The 19,587-nt window shown below is 37.4% G+C and overlaps 1 protein-coding gene across 6 annotated transcripts in view; it reads left to right on the forward strand.

The window, feature by feature from the left end:
• LOC106883640 (uncharacterized) overlaps positions 1-19,587 on the forward strand; it is a 96,084-nt gene that overhangs the window by 6,424 nt on the left and 70,073 nt on the right. For 2 of the 6 annotated variants that reach the window (XM_089338126.1, XM_089338127.1), the window contains exons 2-6: positions 5,886-6,194; positions 10,647-10,955; positions 13,789-13,830; positions 15,594-15,707; positions 18,074-18,110. In XM_089338126.1, the coding sequence (XP_089194252.1) occupies positions 5,886-6,194; positions 10,647-10,955; positions 13,789-13,830; positions 15,594-15,707; positions 18,074-18,110 (811 nt within the window). The remainder of the gene's footprint in view (positions 1-5,885; positions 6,195-10,646; positions 10,956-13,788; positions 13,831-15,593; positions 15,708-18,073; positions 18,111-19,587) is intronic. The other 4 variants (XM_089338130.1, XM_089338131.1, XM_089338129.1 and 1 more) reach the window with 2 other exon arrangements.

Here is a 19,587-nt window from a genome sequence, read left to right on the forward strand (position 1 = left end):
ATATATATGTATATACTATATACTATATAGTATATACATATATATATATGTATATACATATATATATATGTATATACATATATATATATGTATATACATATGATATATATGTATAGTACTATATATATAGTATAATATGTATATATGTATAATATATATAATATGTATATACTATATATATATATGTATATATATGTATATATAGTATATGTATATATATATATTTATATATGTATATATAAATATGTATATTTATATATAAATATGTATATATGTATATATAAATATGTATATATGTATATATAAATATGTATATATTTATATATAAATATGTATATATTTATATATAAATATGTATATATGTATATATAAATATGTATATATTTATATATAAATATGTATATATGTATATATAAATATGTATATATTATATATAAATATGTATATATTTATATATAAATATGTATATATTTATATATAAATATGTATATATGTATATATAAATATGTATATATGTATATATAAATATGTATATATGTATATATAAATATGTATATATGTATATATAAATATGTATATATTTATATATAAATATGTATATATTTATATATAAATATGTATATATAAATATGTATATATGTATATATAAATATGTATATATGTATATATAAATATGTATATGTATATATGTATATATTTATATATAAATATGTATATATGTATATATAAATATGTATATGTATATATGTATATATAAATATGTATATGTATATATGTATATGTATATATAAATATGTATATGTATATATGTATATGTATATATAAATATGTATATGTATATATGTATATGTATATATAAATATGTATATGTATATATGTATATGTATATATGTATATGTATATATAAATATGTATATGTATATATGTATATGTATATATAAATATGTATATATGTATATGTATATATGTTTGTATATGTATATATAAATATGTATATATGTATATGTATATATGTTTATATATGTATATATAAATATGTATATATGTTTATATATGTATATATAAATATGTATCATCATCATCATCATCATCGTTTAACGTCCGCTTTCCATGCTAGCATGGGTTGGACGATTTGACTGAGGACTGGTGAAACCGGATGGCAACACCAGGCTCCAGTCTGATTTGGCAGAGTTTCTACAGCTGGATGCCCTTCCTAACGCCAACCACTCAGAGAGTGTAGTGGGTGCTTTTACGTGTCACCCGCACGAAAACGGCCACGCTCGAAATGGTGTCTTTTATGTGCCACCCGCACAAGCCAGTCCAGGGGCACTGGCAACGATCTCGCTCGAAAATCCTACAGGAGCCAGTCAGGCGGTACTGGCAACGGCCACGCTCAAAATGGTGCATCTCATGTGCCACCCGCACAAGAACCAGTCCAGGGGCACTGGCAACGATCTTACTTGGCTTGCCGGGTCTTCTCACGCACAGCCCATTTCCAAAGGTCTCGGTCCGTAGTCATCGCCTCGGTGAGGCCCAATGTACGAAGGTCTTGCCTCACCACCTCAGCCCAGGTCTTCCTGGGCCTACCTCTTCCACGGGTTCCCTCAACTGTTAGGGTGTGGCACTTTTCACGCAGCTATCCTCCTCCATTCTCACCACATGTCCATACCAGCGCAATCGTCTCTCTTGCACGCCACAACTGATGCTTCTAATGTTCAGCTTTTCTCTCAAGATACTTACACTCTGACGGGTATTCACATTGACATTACACATCCAACGGAGCATACTGGCTTCATTCCTTGCGAGCTTACGTATGTCCTCAGCAGTTACAGCCCATGTTTCACTGCCATGTAGCATGGTTGTTCGTACGCATGCGTCATACAGTCTGCCTTTTACTCTGAGTGAGAGTCCCTTTGTCGCCAGCAGGGGTAAGAGCTCTCTAAACTTTGCCCAGGCTATTCTTATTCTAGCAGCTACACTTTCAGCGCACCCACCCCCACTACTAACTTGGTCGCCCAGATAGCGGAAGCTATCGACTACCTCTAGTTTTTCACCCTGGAATGAGATAGAAGTTGTTTCCTGTTTGTTTGCAGTCTTTATTGCACCTGAACATCTGCCACAAACAAAAACTAACTTGCTAGTTAACCTGCCTTTGATGTTGCTGCACCTCTTATGTGTCCATAGCTTGCACCGGGTACATCTTATAGAGTTACTACCTACTCCTTTTCTACATACTGAGCAGGGCCATCTACCTGAAGGGGTTTGTGTTTTATCTACCTTCCTACTTATTAGGATTTTGGTTTTAGCTAGGTTGACTCTAAGGCCCTTCAATTCTAGACCTTGCTTCCACACCTGAAACTTCTCCTCTAGTTCTGATAGTGACTCCGCAATTAGGGCAAGGTCATCAGCATAGAGGAGCTCCCAGGGGCAACCTGTCTTGAACTCCTCTGTGATTGCCTGGAGGACTATGGTAAATAATAGGGGGCTGAGGACGGAACCTTGGTGGACCCCTACCTCTACCCGGAATTCATTGCTGTACTCATTTCCAACCCTCACCTTACTGGCCGCATCTCTGTACATGGCTCGCACAGCTCTCACTAGCCATTCTTCTATCCCAAGTTTCCTCATTGACCACCAGATAAGGGATCGGGGGACCCTGTCAAAGGCTTTCTCCATGTCAACGAAAGCCAGGTACAGAGGTTTATCCTTGGCTAGGTATTTCTCTTGCAACTGTCTCACTAGAAATAAGGCATCAGTAGTGCTTTTACCTGGCACGAACCCAAACTGCATCTCATCTAAATTGATTCGCTCCCTAATTAGTTGGGCTATGACCCTCTCTGTAACTTTCATAACCTGATCTAACAGCTTGATGCCTCTGTAATTATTTGTATCTAAAGCGTCCCCTTTACCTTTGTAGCAGTTGACTATGATGCTGCTACACCAGTCATAGGGTATGACTCCTTCGTGTATCACCTGGTTCGTAATACGGGTGACTAGGCTATAGCCAACACTGCCAGATATTTTGAGCATCTCTGCAGTGATTCCTGATGGGCCGGGGGCTTTCCCGGTCTTCATACTCTTAATTGCTTTATCTACCCTGGTACTATCAACTCGGATAGCTGGTCCCTCTATTGGGTCGACATAAGGCAGGCTCTCTTTCTCCCATTCATTCTCTTTATTAAGCAATCTATCGTAGTGGCATCTCCAGACCTCTTTCTTTGCATCCTCATTTAATGCAAGCGTACCATCATCCATGCGAACACATTTCTCTCCTACAACATCACTATTCTCTCTCCTACACTGTCTTGCAACCCGAAATACCTCGAGTCTTTGGTCCTCACGGCGCAGAACATTGGCAAATCTTTCCTTATCTGCTTCCCCTCTGGCTAAATAAACCTGTCGCCTAGCCTCCCTTCTGGCACATTGGTACAATTCCCTGCTACCACCGTTCTTCCAGTCCTTCCAAGCTTGTTTCTTTTGTCTAATAGCCCTGTCTACCTCCTTGTTCCACCACCACGTTACTCTGGGTTGGGAGGGGACCTTACACCACCCACAAATCTGGTCGGTGGCTTTCAACAGGTTGTCCCGCAGAAATCTCCAATTGTCTTCCACGTTGTATGATGCTATATCCCCTTCTATTTCGTTAAATGCTTCAAGTAACTTGTCTCTAAGTCTCTGTCCGTTTGCAGGGTCTTTAAGCTTCCACACCCTTCTTCTCCAAGCCTGTCTAATTCTGGGCACCCATTTTGCCTTGATCCCAAAGTCGCTAACTACTAATCTATGTTGTGGGGTACATTCTTCGCCAGGGTAGGTTTTGGCATTTATAAGCCGCCCTCTTTCCCTATTTCTGGCGAGGATGTAGTCGATTTGGCTAGAGTGTCTGCCGGAGCGGTAGGTGACTAGGTGACTGGCAGGTTTCCTGAAGTTGGTATTGCAGACTATAAGATTGGTTGCATCACAGAACTCCAGCAGTCTGGTTCCCTCCTCGTTGCGGGAACCGAAGCCATAGCCTCCATGTATGCCATGGAAGCCCCCAGCACGACGTCCGACATGACCGTTGAAGTCTCCAGCCACAAAGAGAAGGTCCCTGTCACTCGTCGACGAGGTAGTTTGCAAGAGGGTGTCATAGAATTGGTCTTTCAGACCATCTGGTAGCCCAGGTTGAGGTGCATAGGCTGAGATGACAGTAGCTAATCTATGATGAAGCACTAGTCTGATCTTAAGTACTCTGTCACTTACTCTAACGACCTCGATTACCTTATCCACCCATTTCTCCGCTAGAAGTATTCCTACGCCCCCGACCCCGTCAGTGTTCCCTGCCCAGAAAATCTTGTACCTGTGTTCTTTGCCTGTGAGGAACCTTGCAGAACCTCCTCTCCATCTTACTTCCTGGATGCAGCACATATCTACGCATCTCCGTTCAAGCATCTCAACAATTTCACCAGATCTACCTTTCAGCGTGCCGACGTTGAGAGTGCCAATCCTAACAGTATGGGTGTTGGGGGTGTGGGCCTGTAGCCTGGGAAGAGGAAAAGCAGTGTCGTATGTATATATATATATGTGTGTGTGTATATATATATATATATATATATATATATATATATATATATATATATATGGGGAGGGTGCGCTGAAAGTGTAGCTGCTAGAATAAGAATAGCCTGGCCAAAGTTCAGAGGGCTCTTACTTCTGCTGGTGACAAAGGGCCTCTCGCTCAGACTAAAAGGCAGACTGTATGACGCATGTGTACGAACAGCCATGCTTCATGGCAGTGAAACATCGGCCGTGACTGCTGAAGACATGCGTAGGCTCGTAAGGAATGAAGCCAGTATGCCCCGATGGATGTGTAATGTCAGTGTGCATACTAGACAGAGTGTAAGTACCTTGAGAGAAAAGTTGAACCTAACATCAGCTGTGGTGTACAAGAAGGACGATTGCACTGGTATGGTCATGTGGCGAGAATGGATGAGGATAGTTGTGTGAAAATGTGCCACTCCCTAGCAATTGAGGGAACCTGTGGAAGAGGTAGGCCCAGGAAGACCTTGGATGAGGTGGTGAAGCAAGACCTTGGGCCTCACCGAGGCAATGACTTCTGACCGAGACCTTTGGAATTATGCTGTGCGTGAGAAGACCCGGCAAGCCAAGTGAGATCTAAATCCAAGGCCTCTGCCAGGGGTGTAGCCAGCCCACTTATGCGTACCTTTCCTTCATTGGACACTAAACTCCGCTTGCTAAGACCTGTTGGGGCAAGCAAAAGCAAAATCGTGATGGCACCTGTGCCCAGCGTCATCTTTCTGGCACGTGTAAAGACTTTCGAGCGAGATCGTTACGAGTGCCGCTGGACTGGCTCTTGTGTAGGTGGCACGTAAAATACACCATTTTGAGCGTGGCCATTGCTTGTACCACCTGACTTGCCTCCGTGCCGATGGCACGTAAAAGCACCTCTGAGTGGTTGGCGTTAGGAAGGGCATCCAGCTGCAGAACTCTGCCAAATCAGATTGGAGCCTGGTGTAGCCATCTGGTTGACCAGTCCTCAGTCAAATCGTCCAACCCATGCTAGCATGAAAAGCGGATTATCTCCCTTGAAAACACGTTAATCGTTTCCACGTAACCTATGATGGCATTGCTGTTCCCAAAGTTTATTTTCATTTCTCTATTAGTAATTTTACTCGCTTATCTATCTTAAAAATGAGCTGCTTGGTGGAGGTCTGCGCTCTCCGAGTGCTTTTCTAGTTTATCTTCTTTTCTGTTGTTGATTCTAATTTCTGCCTTTCCTCTTACTGTTTTAACTTTGTCATAATTGTTTTGTAACTGTAATTACCTTATCATTGTAAAAAAAAAAAATGTTTTTGTCTGATAATCTATTTTTTCTTTCTTACATATAGCCATTGAAATTTCAAGCCTGGAACCCCAAAATGGTTTTAAAATTGGAGAGAGAATGGAAATAACATGTAGTTATGTAATAGCAAATTTGATTATGTTCAAGTTAATGCAAAACAATTCTTCTGTTGTGAAGATAGAGTACAATAAAATCAAGACTGCATTTTTAATCAAGAGTACAAAGAATAATTTTAAGTGTGATTTACCAATAGGTGAGAAGGTGAAGTGCTGGAAAGATAACCTCCAGTGTGAGGATGAAGCTCAATACGAATGTCAAACAAACAGTCCCACCTCCTCTCCAAAATTTCTAAAAGGTTAGATTCTATTTCCTTTCCAATTTTCATTATTTATTTCTGTTATTTATATAATTTAATCTCTTGCAAAATTTGTGTCATCCTACTTAAGGCAGTTAGCTGACAAAATTATTACCATGTCAAGCAAAGAGTTAAGCAACATTTCCTTGTGATGCTCAAATCCTATTCAAATCAATCACAATTGTTTTTCATCCTTTCAGGATTACTAATTTAAAGCATCACTCAAGCATTAGGTCTATATAATCAATTTGCTTTCTCCTCTTACAATTGCTAGCCTTTGCCAAAATTAGAAAAAAAATTATCATTATTACTATTTTTCTTAAGGTTGCAGGCTGGCAGAATCATTAATGTGTCTGACAAAGTGCTTAGTACCATTTCTTCTGAGTCTGTATATGTTAAACCTAAATCTCACTTAGGTTAACTTTGACTTTGGTCTTTTCGAGACCTCTCAGTATCAATACTGCTTCTGTCGCTAATATATATTTTTTTAACATGCTCACAGGCTAATTGTGATATCAGTGACTGTTAAGGTAACAATTTTCTATATGTTGCTAGCAGGTAGATGAGCCACTGTTATCTCTAGTGGTCGAGCATCTATCGCTGATGAACTGATGAGACCAAAGAACGTTGAGATCATATGATCTGGTTGTCTCAGTGCTGGTGTTCGTAGAGTCCCAGCAAGCATTGTAAACAGCATGCATTTTGCCCCAAAAGCCTATATGAGTGTTTCTCTCATGGCATCTACTACAGTAATGTCTGTTCTTACAGAACATTCACGCTAAGTGGGAATAAATATTACCTCATTAAAATAAATACCAGTCAAGCACTGGAGTCGATATAATTGATTTTTCCCCTTTCCTCAAAATTGCTGGATTTGCACCAAAATTTGAAAGGCAGCGAGCTGACAATTGTTACCGTACCAGACAAAGTGCATAATATTTCTTCTGGCTTTTTACATGCTAAGCTCAAATTCCACTGAGGTCATCTTTGCTTTCCATCCTTTTGAGGTTGATAAAATAAGAACCAGTTGAGCACTGGAGTTGCTGCAATAAACTAGCCCCTTCATTTAAAAATTTCAAGCCTTGTGCTTATAGCAGAAAGAATTATTAATGTTACTAATCTTTTAACTTGGGGTTTTGTTGGAACTCCTGGAATCTTGCATGAGTAGTAGGCTGGCTACCTGTAACATACAGTTCTCTATTTGTTCTCTTCCACAATCTAGTACTTTCTTGATGCTACTGACTCTACCAAGGAGGCAGATGTTTTGCAACAGCTCTACTGGACACTCTGTTCCCATTTTCTTTATATTCCACTCAATATCCTTTGATACTGTTCCCAAGGCCCTAATAATAATTGTCACTATCTTCACTATTTTTATCTTCCACAGTCAATCCTCTTAAATCCATATTTAAGTGGATTGACATTGTACACGTCTACTTTCTTGCCTTCCTTTGTAACTATCCATGAGTCAGATGGACATGCAACATCTATTACAGAATGCACATGATATATTTTGTCCACCACCTTGAGGTCCAGTTTGTTATGCACAAGCATCTATCTGGTCCATTTGAATTGGGAAATCCCACAGGATTTTGCAAGTTGGTCATTCTCTGTGGTTTGTGGTAATACCATGTCTTACCTCTCTCTTACTTCCACTTTTCACACAGTTTCCAACTCAGAACTTTTGCTACCTCATCATGTTGCCACCACTTATACTGGTTTGGGCAAGGACATTCATTTACATACAGTAACATTTCTATCAAACTCATTACATATTCAACACAACATGAGTTTTTTCATGTTCTGACCTTGAATCCCATGAAGGTCACATTTTACTTTTTATTCTATAAGAGTAAGTAAAATGTAATACCAGGCAAATACTGGGATCAGATTTAATTTACTGTACCTGCTCCTCCAAAATCTTGCCTTTGAATTTAAGCTTACAATATTTTTTACTAGGGAAGGGCATTAATAGAATTGTTAAAGCATCAGACTTGTATTATTTGTCCTGGCTCTTTATATCTTGTGTTCAATTCCTACTAAAGTCAACTTTGACTTTCATTCTTCTGAGCTTGATGGAATTAAATATCAGACAAGTGCTAAGTTTGAATTTAACCGTTTTGATACTCACCTGTCTGAGACCCCCATCTTCTGCCAGCTCTAGTTTTAAAATGGTTGTAATTAAAACTTTATGTCAAGCTTTCATGCTAATTTATCTTCTAAATGCCAGCTTAATAATGACAAAGATATTTTTCTAAGTTCTCCATTATTTTCAGAATTTATTGAAACAAAGTCAGTGTATTTCAACAGAAATATGATAACAAAAGTGTTAAAATAACTCTCTTCATACCACTTACCCAAAAACGAGCAAAGAGTTTATGCTTTTGTGTCTAGGCTAGAACTCATTATTAGTTGTTAAGGTTTTGTCTGTCTGTTACCCTTCAACCTGATAAGACCTGCCTGAAGGTCCAGGAAATATCTATTGACATTGCCTAATAATGAAATAGACATTTTAAAATAATGCTTACTTGCTGCACCATCTAGCACTAAGTTAACTTTAATTAATGGGTTTATTTCATTGCATTAGTGACATTTATTTCTAGTTTGGAGATTCTACTGGAATCACTGTCCATTATCAGTTACCTGAGACCTGCATAAGTTATTGACCAAATTTTCATTATCAGTATTATAGAGCTACATGACTCACTGTTTAAATTTCAGAAATCTGACAATTGTAGGTACTTAAATAGCTTTCTTTATATCTTTATGTATAGCACAGGTAACATGTATCATAAAAACTTTAGATGTGGCTGTGTGGTAAGAAGTTTGCTTCTCAACCATATAGTCCCAAGTTCAGTCTCAGTGTGTGGCATCTTGGGCAAATGTCTTGAGGTATAGCTTCAGGCCAACCAAAGACTTGTGAGTAGGTTTAGTAGAGGGAAAATGAAAGAAGTTCATTGTATATATAAATATATGTCTTACACATGTATGTGATTTTGTGTGTCTGTTTGTCCCCCTACCATTGCTTGACAACTGCTGTTGGTGTGTTTACATTCCTGTGGCTTAGGGGTTTGGCAAGTGAAACCAGTAGAATAAGTACCAGGCTTTAAGAAAAAGAAAAAAGTATTGAGATTGATTCATTTGGTTGAAATTTCTTTAAGGTGTTGCCTCAGTATGGCTGCACTCTGAAGTAACAAGAAACCAGCAGAAGATAAAAGATCTGTAATCAAGAAATGCAACTTATGAATAACTCAATGACCTTACTGAAAATGGCTACCATGGATGAGAAACAACTAGTCACTGTAAACAATAGTAAAGTTGACAAAGCAATTTCTTAGCTTGTGTTGTTGAATTGAAGTTGCCCTGTGGTTGTAAATTAGTGAAGAACGAATGACATTTGACTGACTTTCCACTAATATACTATTTGGAGATATTGTACATGTGTATGTACATGTTCTATTGGGTTGTCTGGAAAGTTCGTGTCGATTTATAGTAGCTTACCTTTCGACTTATTTTAGAACATGGTTGAGTCTATAAAATAAGATTTGACTACACCTCCATTTAGAGCATAGTTTAAGCTATCTTTTTGTGGAAGAAGGTTTATGTTCCTATAACCTGTGTTAATATGTAACCCTTTAAAATGGAAGATAAGAAAGTTCATTTTGAGCACTTGATGCTTTTCTTTTTCTGTAAAGGGGAAAAATGCTTCACAAGCAACCAAAGAAATATGCAGTTTATGGTGATGTTTTTTTATCTGAAAGAACTGTACGGAAGTGGCCCGCAAGGTTCCGAGCTGGAGATTGTAGCCTTATTGATAAAGAGTGATCAGGCAGACCATCCACTACAGATGATGACCAAATCAAGTCATTAATTGAGAATTACCCACATTGCACAACCTGAGAATTGGCAGAAAGCCTCAACCTATCAAAATCCGTCGTTCATGAGCACCTGGTAAAGCTTGGGTACACAAATCGCTACGATGTTTGGGTACCACATGAGTTGAGTGAGAAGAACCTTTTGGAAAATCAGCACAAACTTTCCGGACAACCCAATATTTACATGTATGTTATATGAGTACATATATACATATTTGCACATGCCCATATATGTGTGTGTACACAGTCATACATAAATGACTAGGTGTGTATGTGTCGTTCTTGTGTTGATATAGTCTTAAACTCTGTTCCACTTTGGTTTAGAGCTATAAAGTTAGTTGAAAACTAGGAAGCAGCTGCTCACATTGTAATACAGCGTTTCAGATAGTTTGATTGATGTCAGACATTTTAGTTTTATATTGCATGAACATTGTAGCTTGTGACAGTGTAACCATATTATATTGTGAGGATTATTGTCTTATGATTTACATATGTTAGTATCCAACTCATGCCAGATTGATGAGCAGATGTAAAATGATGATGATGATGGTATATAATTTATTACATTTCTTTGCAGCGAAATCTTATATAAAGAGTTTGCAAGATCCCTACCCATTTCCTGCGGAGAACCAGATATCTACCTTCAGATGTGATGCAAATGCTGCAAAATCTGAAACTGTTGTCATCTTCAAATGGACTGTAAAACATGGTAACAATGCAGATGGGGAAGAGACAATAGACAGAGTACAAGTGTCAAGCAGGAGCTCTTGTATTACTCCAGTACAGTCTGACTATAAGTACAATGTAACAATTAAAGACAGCAGCAATACGACCATCACTTGTACAGTATTTTCAGAAAGCCTTTCCAAAACAATCTCCATCCCAGGTAAAAGCAACAAAATTTTCTTTCTGTTACATTGTTTACTCTAAGTTTCTTTTTTATAGATGCAGGCAGCTCTTACATTGTCACTATGCATGTGTGCAAGCATGAGTTTATTTTCTAATTTGTGTACTTTTATACTTTTGCATGTGTTTATGCATGTCTGTGTTTGTTTTTACAAATGTATGTGCGGTCATTTTTTGCAAGTGTGAACATCTGTTTCTGTCTGTCTATCTGTATGTATATATATATATGTATGTCTGTGTACATGAATACCTGTTTATGCACATATTTGAATAAGCATATGCGTATACCTGTGCTTCCATGTATACATGGACAGATATATTTATATTCATGTTTAATCACCATCATCATTTTGACTCCCACGAAACCTTCATTATCACTTCCACTATCATGGAAACATCTGTGTGGTCACTCAGCCTACTTAAACAGCACTCAAGTCATGCCTTTTTAGTTTTAAAGGAAAGATATGTTGCACAATGTCATCTTCTCCACACAATATCTGAAAAAGTGAATGGGAGGTCATGGCTAGAACAGCTTTGATCATAAGTCTGCTCAATCAGTTAACAGCATGGAGCTAAAGAACAACTGCCATCATCATCCTCATCACCATTTTTACCACAGCCACCATCACCCAGAGTGTACCCTGTGTGGTTACTTCATGTACTAGAAAGGGCTACTCAATTTACCTCAAATTATTCCCCAGTATCTAAAAAGCAATGAGCATTTGTATAATATGATCCTATTTTACATGAAGTAAAGACCAAGATGATTATGGATGGAATATCTTTGAGGGCAGAACTGGTGCTAACCAGCAAAAATAACCATCATCACAAAAAATATTCAAGGTCATTTATCAAAGCATAGCAAACCTTAAAGTAGTGTTGCTTTTGTGAGGATTCAAATTACACTAACTAGGAAAATGAGGTAAAGTGTTCAACTCCAAAATTGAAAATCATAAAGTGAATTTGCAGAAAGAATCAAGGATAACTATAGCATATCTAAAGAGAATGTAAACTAAATTAGGGATAAATAAGAAACCAACCTTTTATCAGTATGGGGTAAAAGTAATTGTCTTTAAACCATCATATTCAAAGCAGTGCATCTCAGCTTTTGAATATTTGGGAAATATCTGCGATCATTCTAGTTGTTTAATGGGGTTTGGTGTCACTGTTAAATTCAGTTGGCTGGCCAGATTGAGAACTGAAAAATTTGGTGATCAGAATCTTGAAAATCACTTGTGGCACATACATAATCTCCATATATATAGCACATATCTTCCTGCAGGTTTCCACTGCTTTCTTGCCTTTTCTAAAATAAAAAGACAAAGTGTTCATAATGGTCATCTTGGTTGTCCATTTTCAGGTTGATACCAAGCACACAAAATATAACTTCTTGTTACAAGTTCATGTTGAACAATGTTGAAGTGTCAAGTATTTCATGGGTGTGCATGCACAAGGGACAGACTAAAGTTATCTGGTTATTAGATTGCTTAAAGTTTAGTGTCAACAAAAAAAACCCCAGACTTTTGGGCTAACCCTTTGCTTATATGATGCGCCTTTAACCCTTTCGTTACTGTATTTATTTTGAGATGCTCTGTGTTTCTTTCAATTACTTCAAATATAACAAAGAATTTAGTAAAATAACTTAGTTATCATTCAGCTTGTGTTAGGAACATAAATTGTGACTAATGTTTTGTGGAAGATTTAAATTCAAAACTTATGAAAACAAGACAATTGTACTCAGAGCCAGAGCCGGTTTCAGCCGGGTTGGTACTGAAATGGTTAAACTCTGTGCAACTCATATACAACATTAATTTTATCAGGTTTACAATTTGAAATTGTTAAATTTGTTAAAATTGTTAATAACTGAAGTGACTATAGAAGATATATTGGAGGGGTGGGGGCGAGTTAAACATTTTTTAAACAGCTATGATTTTTTTTTGTTCTTTTTTTTTTAACATTGAATTGAATTGATTTTCAAATTAAACTGTTAAATTCAAATTTAAAAGCCCAGTAAATAAAAATTGTATAACCTGAATATAAAAAAAAAAAAATTACAAATTTGAATTTTGAATGAATATTTTAGAAAACAATTTGTTTTTTTTTGTTTTTAGATTATATTTGAAATCTAACTTTGAATTTATTTTGCTCTACTTCCAGTGCAAGCAAGCACACACACACACGCACACACACGCACACACACGCACACACACACACACACACACACACACACACACACACACACACACACACACACACTTGAATGAATATAAGTTTATTTAAAAAATACTTAAGCCCTTTGCTTCCTATAGAACATGAATGAACTATTGCTGATATTTTTTCACTATTCTTGACTCTGGCCTGTTTTCCTCTCCCACAGGTCCTGTTGATTTTGAATTGTCTTTGATGCTACAGTAACTTTGCTTTCTTTCTACGTAGGGCCATTGGCCCTACAGCAAACCTGTTTTTTCCTCTGGGAAGAGTTGGTCCATATTAGTCTGTCCTCTATCCTTTGACCTGTCTGGTGTGGGAGGCCCTACTAGCAGGTTGTACTTTGCTGGTATAGCTCTTCTCATGGTCAATGAGGCACACAAGCCCCCACCCAACCAAAAGAACTAGCTCTTGTGGTGGCTATCAAAAATAGGAAACATATATATAAAATTTTGAAGCATTTTGGAATTTCAAAATTTATGAAAAAGTAGAAAAATTTTCAAGTCTGTGCTTCACCTCCTCAAATTATTGCATGTCAAATCCTTCTGTAAATATGATGCATGGTTCTTGCATGATTTCTGCACGTGTTTTTTTTTTTAATGTAGGTCTCATCCCAGCGACAGAGGGACCTGTTGTTGCTACTGCAGGTAAATAAATTTCTCATCTTTATTTCATTTCAGAATATTCTCATTAATTTTAAAATAACTATTTTTGATTAGCATAATTGGTAAACATACCAATCCAAATGTTTTAAAGTATATATACCACCTATGTTCAAATTCCACATCTGAATTACTTTGTTGTTTTATAATCCTCCCCATCATCATCCTCTAGATATCAATAAAATAAGTGTTATTAGTATTGATTCACCTGACAGCGAATAGCAGGGCACAGGGCAAAATGCTTTATGGGATTTAGTTATGTTCTTTGATATTTTGGGTTCAAATCCTGTATGTTCTGAGTTCAAATTCTGCCAAGATCGACATAGCCTTTCATCTTTTCAGAGTCGATAAATTAAGTACCAGCTGAGCACCGAGGTCACTAATCAACTCCCTCCTCACAAATTTCACACCTTGTACTTATAGTAGAAAGGATTTTTATTATTATTATTATGGCAAGCTGGCAGAAATGTTAGTAAGCAAGGCAAAATGCTTATTATTTTGTCCATCTTTACATACTGAGTTCAAATTCTGTCCATCAACTTTACCTGTCATCCTTTCGGGGTTGATAAAATAAGCACGAGTTGAGTACTGGAGTCAGTGTGATTGACTCACTACCTACTCCGAAACTGCTGGTATTGTGGCATAATTTGAAACCATTATTATTGAGTGAGAGAGAAATACATGCCATCAAAGTGGCGCTGGGTTACAAATATATAGAACCCAATATACCTACCCATCTTATGAGGGTACAGTAGGCACATGTATCATAACCATATGTGTGCGACACAGTGAACTCATATCAAGATAAACAGCGCATAACCTTGCAGATGGGACCCACTGAAAATCTTCTTACAGTTGAGTAGCTCATCCCACTCAAAAGGTCCCTGAATGAAGTTTGTTTAAGGCTGATGAATGAAACACTGCTGTTTCTAGAGGTGAATTATTCAAATCCCTAAGAATTCCTCTCAACGCATAGCTATGATGCTCCCCCACTATTCCTGCTCATGATCAGAGATGCACCTTTCCTCCCAATACTATTTGTTGTTATTTAAAGGAAATCATTATCATCATCAATTAACATCTATGTTCAGTGCTGGCATGTGTTGGACGAGTTGACAGGATCTGATGTTATAAAGACTGTGTTGTGTTCCAGTGTTTGTTTTGGCATGGTTTCTGTGGTTGGATGCCCTTCCTAATGCCAACACTTTACAGTGTAAACTGGGTGCTCTTTTCATGTTGCCAGCACTGCTTATCATTATTATTATTTTTATTTACCAGAACTGTAATATTATTATCATCATCATCATCATCGTTATTAAGGCAGTGAGCTAGCAAAACTATTAATGCATTGGACAAAATGCTTAGCAGCATTTATTCCTGCTTTATATTTAGAGTTCAAATTCTGCCAAGGTCAGCTTTACCTTTTTATCCTTTTGGGATTGATGAAGTACCTGTTGAGCACTGGAATCAATGTAATTGATTGCACCTCTCCCACAAAGGATTATTGTTAGTGAGCTGCCAGAATTGTTAAATGTCAGAAAATGCCTTGGGGGTATTTCTTCCAACTCTGAGTTCGAATTCCACCAAGGTCAACTTTGTCTTTTATCTATTTGGTTTGATGAAATAAAATACCACTCACCTGGAGTTGATAGTATTGACCAACCACCTCCCCTCAAAATTTGCTGACCTTGTGCCAAAATCAGAAGTCATTATTATTATTATTTTTTTTTTTTTTTTCTTGGCAACAGGTGGAATGGATGGTGGTACAATTGCTGGTATTGTTCTTGGTGTTATAGCCTTTATCATACTTGTTGTTCTTTTAATTTGGTTCTCTGTTATTCGCAAGAAAGCAGACAAACCAGGTGAGTAATATACCACATACAGATTTATTTTCATTTTCCTCTTACACACACTTAAGAAAATTTTTCTTATAAATCCCTTAACTTTATCTTTATGTAGCTTTTTCTTAACCTATTTTTAATGGAATGGAAATCCTCTTAGCCCCTTGTGGAACATAGGGCCGGTTTCCCAGTTTCAATGGCGTATGTGTTCCCCCCTAGCTGGACGGGATGCCAGTCCATCGCTGCTTTTTACTCAAGAAACAGGGAGAAAGTTGTGGTGAAAGAGTACAGCAGGGTTCGCCACCATCCCCTGCCGGAGACTCGTGGAGCTTTAGGTGTTTTCGCTCAATAAGCACACACAATGCCCGGTCTGCAAGTCCGCTGCCCTAACCACTGGGCTATTGCGCCTCCACAAATAAATGCGCCCTTTTAAAGCCTAGCCAGGCTCATGGGCCCAGTTTCCCGGTTTTAATGGCGTATGTGTTCCCCAGCTGGACAGGACGCCAGTCCTTCACAGTGTTATTCATTTTTGCCAGCTGAGTGGACTGGAGCAACATGAAATGAAGTGTTTTGAAGAACACAACGCATCGCCCGGTCCAGGAATCGAAACCACAATCTTACGATCATGATGCTGACACCCTAGCCACTAAGCCACACGCCTCCACAACCTATTTTTAATAAATACTCTTAATTAGTTCATGTTATTTTTTTGGTAACTGGTCCCATATATTTTATCTTGTTCATATAACATCTAAAATATTTAACTGTTTTTTTAATAATTTCTTATTTTTTCTTTGTAGTTTTAATGAATTTATCTTTTATGACTATTTTCATTTAACTGCTCCTCATTCATTTTCCCTTCCTTTCACTTCATAACTGCTTTATGCTATTGAAATAACGTAAAGGAGCTAGAATTGAACCTCTAGCAATGGTCATGATTGCTGGAGCTCTTGGAGGCGACGTGGTATGAAGTTAGTTTGTCTGTGTGAGAAGAGCTTCAGCATAACTGGAAGTGAATGACTTAGGGGATTTGAAGCATTAGATCTTTGTTATGAGCTGGATGTAAAGGGAGATTCTGCCTTAAATGCTAGTTTTGGTAACTCACCTAATTCTTACTGATGGATAAAGAAGGAAGCTCATGTGCTCCTGTGAGTAAAACTGACTTAAAGTACCAGAAGCAGGTGGAGGTGTTGTGTGTAGACAGCTTGTTTAGACAGATATATGAAGTATAGTCAACTGAAATGATTTTGTCAACTCAGGAGAGATGAAAGACAGTCAACTTTGAGTGTGATTTGAAATCAATCAATCAAAAGCTGTACTTAATATGAGGTATTTAATTCAATATCTGATTCACTGCCCTCACAATATTACTTATCAGCCTGGAAGTTGACTCCTTAGTGAGATTTCATCTATGATGACCCTAATGGGACATAGTTAAATACTCTTACCATTTCTATCCTCCACTACATTTATTCCTTGGTTGTTCAATTTCCACCAAGATCTACTTTACCTTTCATCCTTTCAGGGTTGTTAAAATAAGTACCAGTTGAACACTGGGGTTGATGCAATTGAACTTGCTGGCCGTGTGCCAGTATTTGAAACTAGTATCTTACACTGGCTGGAGAGAACTAACAATTAAACTGATTCCAGTATTTGACTGGAACTGTTACAAAAGAGGAAGAAGAAAGTTACATCCATATAAAGGCACTGACTCTGATACTCCACTGATTTTGCAAGTCATTGTGCTTTCCTTAATCTTAATAATAATGTCCTAAATTTGAAGAAAGCTATATTTTTGGGGAGGAAACCAGTGATTAAACTAACACCAGTTCTTGACTAGAACTTATTTTAGCTGACCCATGAACAAAAAGAAAGGTAAAGTCAACCCTAGTGGGATTGATCATGGGATACAGGTAGTTGTAACTAAATGTTGCATAGCATTTTGTCTGTAATTGTATCGTTTCTGTCATCCACTACTTTAGTCAAAAGCCTTGCATTTTGTCAGAGATGAAAATGGTGAGTGGTGGCAAATGGATTGAAACAATGTTCTGCCTTTCTCAAATGATAGTATTCTTAAATTAGGCAAACAACTACAAATTCTTTTTGCTGGAAAAAAACAGTTTAGTTGTTCTAGTGCCCAGAACTTCAGAGTTAACTTATTTCCTTTTTTTTTTTTTCCTTTTAGCCTTTTTCTTCAGTCTTGAGCAAAACATGCAACAGAATTTGTCTGCTTTGTTCAGAGGCGCAATACAATGGATGTAGTAAGATTTGAACTTATAATCACATACATAGTCAATAACTTAACACCTTGAAATTTAGTTATTATGTATATTATTATTAATCTTACTACTCTTATTTTCCATTTTTATTTTCTTTTAATTTTGTAGAAACTAAACCAAAGACAACTGGTCCACCACCAACTCGGTGAGTATTTCTTTGTTTTCATCTAAGAACACTGTCAAATTTATGCTATTCCTTGCTCTCAAACCTTGTCCTTTCATATTTTTTTACTGATATTACCTTAGTCTCTGCACCCTAGAACTTGTTGACAGCTTGCTCCTCTCTATCTCGACAGTTAAACCAGTAAAATTGCCAAAAGAATAATTTTGATCATTACCCTGCAAAATCAGTGTTGAGTTTTGGCTAAATAACAACAGATGTAATGGTGCATGACACTTTTCTGAGCAAGACTTTGGGAAATTTGTGACTGGTAGTTATCCTATGGGAGGGGCTGTCTTTACACCATTATAAGCCCCCAGGTAAATCAATGCACTGGGCCCTATATTTATTTATTGATGGCAAGCTACAACAGGCATAGATCAGAATTGGGCTCTTAGACCATGCCTTAAGACAGCACTGCCTATGGGAGTGTTCTATAAAATTCTGTAACATAATTTTTGTCCTTGGGTAGCAACTGTTATTTCCCATTTGCTTACTCCTAGAAAGTAGGAAAAATGACTGACATTTCCTTCAAACTTTGCTTTTGTTACATTTATTAAAACCCTCAAAGAATCCCTCTCAAACACATGACTTTGATGCTTTTCCACTAATCCTGCTCATGATCAAATGCACATATTATCAGTCACAAAGTGACATGCTCAAGGAGTTAAAGTCAAGCAACTAACAAGCAAATTTGTGGTATTGAACAGAATATTTACTGAATGATATTTCTGTTTTGTCAGCTCAGTGTTGAATCTATCGAAAATATAATGGAATGTAAGTTAGTTTCAAGACATTGATGTCCATGCCACAAAAGCAAAGTTTGAAGGGAATAGTAGTCATTTCCTATGGTTTCTCGATAGAAGCAAATAGGAAATAACACTTACTGACTAAAGCCCCACAAAATTAAAATTTTGTTGCACAGTTGTAATCATTGGAAATTGAAGCATTGTTTTTTAAACTAATGGTTGTTAATTTCAGTTCAGCTTAAGAGTATGTATGTATATGTGCAAAAAAACGTCACCTATGATTAAATGTTACAGGAAAGAAACAAGAACATATTCTATTTTTCAAGTCAAGCTGACCCAACTGGCGGGAGACCTAGTGGTAGGCCAAGGGGGAATTCAATCAGAAAGCTGAGTGATGGTTGCTTATGATAGTACTCTATGGTGGAGGTGCTTGAGGAGTCCTCCACCATGACCCTTCCAGAAATATTGGTTGGATAGGGATGGATGGGTGACTGATTGAAATATATTGACTGCATAAAAGATGGAATAAAAATTTTGGTAGTTTTTAAACTATTTTATTCCTTTTAACTTGTCTCGTTTTTTAAACCTGTTTCCTCTCTCGCTCTCTTCTACTCCTCTTACTCCTACTCCTCTCACTCCTACTCCTCTCACTCCTACTCCTCTCACTCCTACTCTTCTCGCTCCTACTCCTCTCACTCCTACTCCTCTCTCCC

The sequence above is a fragment of the Octopus bimaculoides genome, chromosome 20 (genome assembly GCF_046866305.1).
Source record: "Octopus bimaculoides isolate indiv1 chromosome 20, ASM4686630v1, whole genome shotgun sequence".
Taxonomy (NCBI): domain Eukaryota; kingdom Metazoa; phylum Mollusca; class Cephalopoda; order Octopoda; family Octopodidae; genus Octopus; species Octopus bimaculoides.